The sequence below is a fragment of the Lampris incognitus genome, chromosome 17 (assembly GCF_029633865.1).
Source record: "Lampris incognitus isolate fLamInc1 chromosome 17, fLamInc1.hap2, whole genome shotgun sequence".
Taxonomy (NCBI): Eukaryota; Metazoa; Chordata; class Actinopteri; order Lampriformes; family Lampridae; genus Lampris; species Lampris incognitus.
Genome location: NC_079227.1, coordinates 14,421,971 through 14,431,113, shown reverse-complemented (window position 1 = coordinate 14,431,113; position 9,143 = coordinate 14,421,971). Strand labels below are relative to the sequence as shown.

The window sequence follows — 9,143 nt, the reverse complement described above, 5'->3', positions numbered from 1 at the left end:
ACAGCTGGAATTACAAAAGTCAGTATAGCAAAGCCATGACAATAGCTTTATCCAATATTCCTGTGACACAGCAATGGTCATGTGAGAGAGAGCAATGCTGAGTATTAAGGGCCATGAAGAAAAGGGCATTTATTTTTCTTTTAACGTAAGTGTTCTTGATGCAAGCAGCAGCATATCTGAAGGTGGGGGGGGGGGCATGGTCTGGAAGGGATGGGCAACATGATCCAGAAAGGCCCGGTGTGGGAGCAGGTCTTTGCGCTCCCTGGCTGGAGGGAGTGGGGGGAAAGCCCCCGAAGCAGCCTTTTATGAAAGCTTTGGTAATGCTAATGAGACGGAGGTAAAACGTTGGAATAAGCACGTAAGATATTAAACAATAAAGCTCTCCGTTGAAAGAAAAAGCAGTTACATGGTTTTAGATGAGATGTAGCACCTCTCCGGTCGAGTGGTAGCAGTACAGGTCAGTATATAGAATCTCTATTACCGTGGAAGGGAAGGGGCCGGTCTCAGGAAGAAGAAGAAGAAGAAGAAGAAGAAGAAGAAGAAGAAAAGGGCCAATTTGATTTGCACTGGTTTCAACAGAACGCCTTCAAGTGCTCACGTCTGAGCACTGCTGTTAAATCTTTTTGGACTGGATGATCTTGTGGATGATCTTAATGGTCAAGGCTTTATATTTTCTCATGAAACCGGGCCAAGACTTGTTTTATCTGATGAAAAATCTACTGTGTAGTCACTATACCCAAACCTTCTGGGGTAACTAACAGCTAGTCGATGTAAACAGACATGATGTTAATTTCAAGTGTGGCGGACCACCCTCTGACGTATCCACACTATGCAGCGCGACAGTCGACATGTTTGATTGTTTGGAACGAATTCATATTGCGCCCTGGCATCCTCTACGTATTGTCAAACTAGTTTACTAAACTCTTGCAATAAAGAAACTGTCGTGGTCAACACGCTTCTGCCGCGGGTACGCTTGTCAATAACGGCTGGCAAAAATGACGTCATCCGACGGCGACGGGTGGAAAAGAAAAAGAGGAAAAGCCGATTTGAGGATTACTTCGCAGGATTACAGATAGCGGGACGCTTCTTGCGGGCAGTTCATATCTGCGCTGGGGAAATATAATCATAGAGGAACACGTGTTTGCCGAAGTCTAGGAGCTACTTCGCTGCTTTTCGGGAGTAGCTGTCCCAACGTTATACGGTCTCCTCTCGAGTCTTGACAACGACGGCGGCAACGGCAACAACCGGGTTTCCTTGACAACGAAGCGGAAGTGCGGTAACAAAAACTGTATCAGAAAACAAATAATTTTTGCGGTTTTTCTTCCCCCCCCCCCTCCCGCGGGTACAGCGATGTCTTCAGTCCCCGAAATGAACCCCGACTCCAGTAAATGGTTGGACGCCCACTACGACCCCGTAGCCAATCTGTATACATTCTCATCGTGCGTGAATCTGGCGGATCTGAACGGCGATGGTGAAAATACACTGGTGATCGGCGACCTGGGTACGGGTTCGACCAACATGAAGCTGAAGGTGTACCGCGGCACGGCTCTGATGAGTGAGAACACGCTGCTCGACCTGCCCACAGGCTTGGTGTCTTTCCTGATGGATTTACACGAGCCTCGTATTCCTGCTATCGCTGTGGCATCCGGCCCGTTCATATATGTGTATAAAAACCTTAGGCCCTATTTCAAGTTCACCCTACCCGGCCTGGAGATCAATGCCTTGGAACAGGTGGGGGGGCTATCACGTGACCTGACTGTATCGCTGCAACTGGGCCTGAGGATCAATTAACTCAGATTAATCCCACTTTACTTCCAATTACGATAATCTGCATGTTACAGTTTATGTGCACCGACTTTGTCCTTTCTGATGTAAACCTGAGCTTCAGGCCTCAAGATTTTTTTTTGTATTTTTTTTGTGAACTTTGATTACGGCCTGAGCAATTATTCAATGTTATTGTTTATCACCATTCAACTGTATTGTATCGGGATGAAATTTGGATATTGTCATATCCTGAGACACAATTTTACTGGCTACATAAATGATAATGAGAATGCATTCCCTAAAATTTCTCACAAAATTAGGCTTGTTATTTGAAAATTAGATTTTACGATCATTTACATTACCAAACTGATTAACCTTACTTTGACTCTTAGATGTGGTATTTATGCATATACAATATTGTGTAAAATCTCCAGTGGCAATCCTGATATTTTCCATATCGCCTGGCACTAAATGCGATTGTACAGTATCTCATCTTTCCTTTCTCTTTCTGTCTCCTTCCTCCCCTGTGACTCTCAATTTTGCCTTCCCTTACATCCTTATTTTTTTCTTTGTTAACTGGCTCTCTTTACCTTTCTCCCCAATTCCCGCCGTTTCATCCTATCTGCTCTCTATGACTCCCTGTGTCCTCTCTCTCTCTGTCATCTCCATTCTCTCTGTCCCTCATCCCTCTCATTCTCTCTGTCCCTCATTTGGTCTTCCTCTCTCATCCTTAACCTCCCATCACCAGGATGTGTGGCAGCAGGTCAGGGAGGATCAGATTGATCCCATGACTATGAAGGAGATGTTGGAGAGCATCCGAGACAAAGCTGAAGTTCCCCTCTCTGTCCGGTCCTTGAGGTTCCTGACGCTGGAGCAGCGGGATATGGAGGAATTTGTGAATCTTCACAAGCAGCAACCAATACGAAGACAGGTAATGTGAAGATACTATAACACCGACCATATCCTCCAGGGGTAATTGGGTCATTACACCAGAAAAGAACATGATATCCAAAGCAATACAAAAGAGAAAAAAAAACATTGAGATATTGGTGATGAAAAAAACATTGAGATATTGACAACTGACTGAAACATTTACAAATTCACTGTCCTTCGGCACATTGGCGGCATTTTTTCTTGTCCATCAGATATTTACACTAGCTTTGTGAATCGCTAGCTATTCACTGAAGGGGGATTTCCTGATTTTTTTTTACATTTTTTTTTATGTTCCACTTATCCAGGGGACGATGTGCTTGACACCTTTGCCCTCATTCATTTACATCCTGCTTTACATTCAGGCAATTACAAGATTTGTACCTGAGTGCTGCCTGGTATAACCAGTCTTTTACTGTTGTCCTCTTAATGTGCTCTCACAGAAATGTCAACACACACACACACACACACATACACATAAATGCACTCAATATTTAATGCATTGTCTCATGCTTACAGACCGTCATCACCTGCATTGGAACGCTGAAAAAGAGCACAGCTGATGAGGACGGGGTTAGCTGTCTAGTGATTGGCACTGAGAGTAATGAGATCTACATACTGGATCCTGAGGCTTTCACGATCCTCTCTAAGGTAGTCTTACTATCTGATGGCTTAAACTACACAACAGGACTCAAAAAAGCAATCAAGTGGTTCTCAGTATAAGAGTAATAATATGGCTGGTCTGGCCTGAGATTTTTATTTTTATGTATTCATTTATTTAACAGACAATGCACAGACACATCATTGCATATTGAATATGAAACGGATTCAAAGCCTATGGGATTTCATGCAAAAACTGATTTGTGACCCCTGTCCCTGATTAATCTTTTAATAACCGAGGTAAGACTTTCAATTAGTTCATAGGAGCATAATTTTCTACTTTAAATCCCAACATGAAATGCTTGAAGGGATGAAGGGACATGAAAGCATTTTTTTGGGGGGGGGGCATTTTTGAACATCTTGTTTTAATTTTCAGTTTTCCCTCTATTAATGAGGTCTGCACAGTTATATTTCTAAGCTTCTCTTTTTAAATGAAGGATGCATCTCAAAAATGTATGTGTAATTTTCTCCACCAGTCACACTCTTGAAACAACACTGGATCATGCAAATGTTAAAATAACTTTGGGCTTTTGTGTGACCTTTTTTTTTTGTCAGTGAACTTTATTAGATTTTCCACACATGCAACAGCAATAAAATAAAAGCACTTAATTTACAATTTTTGTTATTAAGTTGCAATAAGAGAAAAAAAGTATTGACAAATTGTTTAAAAATAAATGAATAAATAAAAATAATGTAAAGTTAATGTAAATATTGTGAAGTTGGTTGGTTTTCACAGGTCTTAGTGCAGTCAATACACTGATCAAGTACATGTCTTAAACATCATTACATAGTTATATAGTTGTATAGCATCATTACCCTATAGACTAAAAGTATTATTGAGAATGACTTTATTCATGAATTACTAGGAAGGTACATTTTCTGCATCCTTGAAGAAAGGGCCCCATATTTATCCAAATTTCTTGAAAGAGCCTTTCATTATACATACTTCTGATTTTTTCTAGTTGTACATGATTGAAAATATCCTTGATCCATAATGTGTGAGAAGGGTGTGTTTGTGATTTCCATTTTATCATCATCAGATGTCTAGCCAAGGTCTATAAGCTCTGCCTTGTATGTAGAGAATGGTAATGGTTTTTGAAGGATCCCAAATAGCAGTGTTAGCATTAGATTCAATCTACATCCCAGTTATTTCTGACAGCGAATTTAAAAAAAAAACACCTTAATTCTGTGATTTTATAGGGATGAACACAACCAAAACATACTATGAATGTGGTTCACAGGAAATAGATGACATCTGTCACATGTGGAATTAACATTATCATACATTTTTGAAAGTCTAACTTTGGTCTAATAAATGCGGTGAACAAGCACATACAGATGAGGCGTGTACCTTTCTCAAAATATCCAAAGGAGTTGAATCAAGTGCAACTGGACTTGGTATATATCCGTGAAGACGTTTCGCCTCTCATCCAAGAGGCTTCCTCAGTTCGTGCCTTTCTGACTAGACCAAGCTAGTCTGACTGGCTGGTGACGAGACTCAGAATGATGAGACTCCCCAGCCAGTCAGACTACCTTGGTCTAGTCAGAAAGGCACGAACTGAGGAAGCCTCCTGGATGAGAGGCGAAACGTCTTCACGGATATATACCAAGTCCAGTTGCACTTGATTCAACTCCTTTGGATAACCATGACCTGGATGAATGAGAACATTCACAGACTTTCTCAAAATATCCTCCCAAATATTCTCTGAGATCTCCTCTCCCAATTCTTCCTCCCCAAAGAGACTTAATAGAATTAAGCAGTTATCTTTAATGACTGGATTTGATTGTTCATATATTATACCTTTCATGACAGGGACCTGATTAAGATTAAGAGCGTGTCAGTGGGAAGATTAGGGTATATTGTGAACAAACCTGCAGATTTGTAAATATCTAAAAAAAAAAAAGATTTTTGGTCAGAGAAAATAACTAAAAGCTGCTGGAAAGAAGCAAATGTATTATCAATATATAAAGCTTTAAATGTCTTTATTCCAACATTGGACCATACAGTGAATGTTCTGTTAGAAAAGGAGGGAAAACTTAATTTGCGGCTAAAGGAGCAGAGATAGAAAATGCCTGAAAGGCAAAATAATGTTTAAACTGATTCCAAATCCTCAGAGAGTTCTCAAGAATCGTGTTTTTAACACAGTTGATGGGGGCATATGTTAGAGCTGCCAATGACACAGGTTTAGATGAGAAAGCCTCCAAAGCTAGCCAGGGAGGGTGTGAAATGTATCATATTGAAGCCAGTACTGTATGATTTCTAAGATTAGCGGCCTGTAATAGAACCTAACGTTTGGCAAAGCCATTCCTCTGAGTGGCTTAGGTCTCTGTAGGAATTCTTTACATACCCTAGGGATCCCCCCCCCCAAATGAAATTTAAAATGACTATCAATTTTACAGAAAAAAACTCACAGGCTAATACACAGGCTAATAAAGGAGAAGAATTGGCCTTTTAAAGGTTTTCAGACAAATAGCACCAAATGACACCCTTGTGAGCAGGTTAGAAATCAATGAGTCCAGTCAGCTATTTCCAGTGCTGCATTGTAAACAAATGATTTTCTGGAGGGCCATATTTGACAGCAGTTACACTGTCGGTGAGGTCACTGGGAGGGGGACTCTGTGAGGTAATATTTTCCCATGGTGTTTTCTCCTTTGGTTTGTTGTTATTATAGCTGTCCCTGCCCAGCGTGCCCACTATGATGGATGTGACCGGTCAGTTCGATGTGGAATTCCGCATCATTGTTGCCTGTCGTAACGGGAACATCTACATCCTGCGCAGGTAGGAGAGGTGCCTAACTTCATTATTAGATTGTCAGTGTTGTATAGTTCTCACATAATTTATATGACAAATGTGACACATTCGTACAACTTTTTTTAGGTGTTTTCTCATATATGGCATTTTGCCATATGCTGTCCCATTGCACCTCTGGACTTGCTCCATTCCTACAACACCACCCATGCTATATTTCATACTGCTTTAAAGAACGTAAGGATTATGTTTCAAGAGATATGTCACTGTGCCAATGCAACCAAGACAAAAACCTGTGGATTTATTGTTGAGGAAAATCTGATTAAACTGGAGGAGTAATTCTTAATTCTCTCACATTTTTTTGGAGATAAGATACACAAAGGAACATTTCTTCTCATTTTGGGATCGGGCATTCAAAAGCTAAATTGAGATGGATGTTGCCATAATATTTTATTATGGAAAGCCCCTCATACTTTTGCCTTTTTTTTCCCCACACACTGTCACACCCACAGGGAAATTTAGTGGTTGAGACAAATTTAAAAAGAAAAGCCTATTTAATAAGATGGCCATTCAGATTTCACACCACTACTTTTTCATTTGCCTCAGTGTTTCAGTTCACACTGTGCTTAATGTGCTCCCTCAAGCAGTTCCTCAGGTTGGCCTCCTTGTTTTTCTATCTGAAGGTTTTGAAAATTCTTAAATCACACACAAAAGGATTGTAGGATATTTTTGGACAAAGTCCTCTTCCTCACTCTTTGCAGAGAATCTTCCAAACCCAAATACTGTATCGAGCTCTCCTCCCACCCAGTGGGGCTTGTTAGGATTTGGAAGAATGTGGTGGTGGGCTGTGCTGAAGAGAACCTGCAAGGCTTCACACAGAAGGTCAATCATCCTTTTTTCTCTTTCTCTACCTGTCTCCCTCTCCCCCTCCCCCCTTTGCTCTTTATGTATTTCTGTCTATGATTGTGTTATTAGAGTGTGTTTATTGCATGATGGCTGTCATTTATATTCATTGATCTATTTGCTTACTTGCCTTAAATTATTTATAATTCTCTCTATATGCGGTGAACACCTTTTAATACTGTAAGGTGGAGTAATAACCCCCCCCCCACTCCAAGTGGAACATAGTCTATTGTGTACAGTCATGGATAAAACGTTTCTTTCTGTCAGAAAATCTCGAATCACAAAAAGGAAAAAAAGCACCTTACTTAAGTGAAATACAGTTCAATAAAACAACCTATAGAGTTATTTGCATTTGGGAAATGGATGATCCACTGTGGGAGCAGCCGAAGTAGTAGTAGTAGTAGTAGTAGTATCAAGGCTGTCATCCAGAATGACTTACAATGTGCGACCAGGTAGGGGCTCAACATTTTGCTCAAGGACACTTCAACAGGACAACTGGCTGTTAGTGGATATTGGGGGGGGTTGTCATATCTGACTGAAATGACAAGAAGGGTGTATGTAGGGTAAGAAGGGTGTCCTCTTTAATGATGTGTAGAAGTGTGTCAGATAGTTGCTGATGTGGATTAAGGACCTGATTGTCTGTGTATTCTTCTCAGGGAAAAAAGCTGTGGACAGCCAGGCTTCCAGCCCCTATCACTGCCATGGCGGCCATGGACCTCCCCACCAGGGGATTCCAGGCGGTTTTGGTGGGCCTAGCCAACTGTGAGGTCCACCTGTACCGAGACAAGAACCTCCTCAGCACAATCAAGACACCCGATATGGTCACCAGCATCTGCTTTGGGCGCTACGGACGAGAAGACGGGACCCTGATCATGACCACTAAAGGAGGGGGTCTGATTGTGAAGATCCTAAAGCGGACAGCCGTATTTGATGACAGGGACAGCACCCCCGGTCCCCCCATTGCCCAAAGCATCCGCCTAAATGTCCCCAAAAAGACCAAGCTGTATGTGGACCAAACCATGAGGGAGCGTGAGAGCGCAGTAGTCATGCACCGGGCCTTCCAGATGGACCTGAGCCGCATGCGTCTGGCGTCCGCAAAGGCCTACGTCAAGGCCTTGGAGTCGAGCCTAACACCCATGTCTGCCAGCCTAACAGAACCACTCAAAATGAATGCTGTGGTCCAGGGCCTGGGCCCGTCCTTCAAACTCACCCTCAACGTCCAGAACACGGCAGCATGCCGACCCGTCATGAACCTGACTGTCAGCTTTCTGTACGATGAGAACCTGTACAGCATGAGGAACCCATTTTTTAAAATACCCTTGCTGGTCCCTGGACTAATTTACCCCATTGAAACGTTTGTGGAGTGCACAAGCGACAAGGGTATATCTGACATTATCAAGGTGTTTGTTTTAAGCGAGGGAAGGAGCGCGCCCCTGCTAACTGCCCACATCAACATGCCTGTAAGTGAGGGCCTGGCCCTCAACTGAATTAGACACTTGCAGGGAGAACAACTGTTTATTTCAAGGAGATGTCATCTAGCACCGTTAAAATTGATATTTTGGATGCAATCAACTCAGTGGGACTAGTAGGATCTTCTCGTATGAAGGTTTTTAAAAGAAAACCATTTCCTAAGTCCCAGAAGTGTCAGAGTGGCTGTAAATGTTTTTTCAACTATGTCAAGTACTTGACAGTAAACGGAAGTAATTGCATTACTTTTCAGTCAGACAGCTAGGTGATGATCATTACGGATGTCGACAATTACACTTTGACAACACATTTCTCTGTGAGGCCCGTCACCTTCCATTCATCATAACCGACACTTCTGGTCCAAGGAAAGAATGTGAGAATACAAAGCAGCTGTAGAAGCGCCCATCCCCACTGCACCCCAGTTCCCTCTGGCTTCAGCTCCCAGACAGGAGGACAAAGACCCGCCCCAAATTAAGGAATATGATTCCTAGCCAAGATATACACCAACATTCTTGTTCTAGCGAAGAGGTGTGGCTGGCCACCCTGCCTGGAGGGTCATGTTTGTATTTGTTGGCTGTGAAATGAGTGAGCCAGCCAGCCAATGGTCAAATTCTGGTGGCTGGTTGAGTTAAACTAGTCTGCAAGCTGCTAAGCAGAGAAAACCAGCCAT

The 9,143-nt window shown here is 42.3% G+C and overlaps 1 protein-coding gene across 1 annotated transcript; it reads left to right on the top strand.

Annotated features, from left to right (window-relative positions):
* The first annotated feature begins 1,031 nt into the window (after nt 1–1,031).
* On the top strand, nt 1,032–8,793 carry bbs1 (Bardet-Biedl syndrome 1). Its single transcript, XM_056297475.1, has 6 exons — nt 1,032–1,731; nt 2,513–2,695; nt 3,214–3,345; nt 6,027–6,133; nt 6,865–6,985; nt 7,663–8,793. The coding sequence occupies exons 1-6, from the start codon at nt 1,351–1,353 to the stop codon at nt 8,491–8,493; spliced, it is 1,755 nt and encodes a 584-aa protein (XP_056153450.1). The 5' UTR covers nt 1,032–1,350; the 3' UTR covers nt 8,494–8,793.
* Nucleotides 8,794–9,143: the final 350 nt, after the last annotated feature.

Excerpts from the sequence above, each read along its gene's own strand:
- bbs1 (XM_056297475.1), top strand. The coding sequence starts at position 1,351 with ATGTCTTCAGTCCCCGAAATGAACCCCGACTCCAGTAAATGGTTGGAC. Across the intron at positions 2,696-3,213 it reads AGCAACCAATACGAAGACAG|ACCGTCATCACCTGCATTGG; the intron begins GTAATGTGAAGA and ends TCATGCTTACAG. Across the intron at positions 6,986-7,662 it reads TGCAAGGCTTCACACAGAAG|GGAAAAAAGCTGTGGACAGC; the intron begins GTCAATCATCCT and ends TATTCTTCTCAG.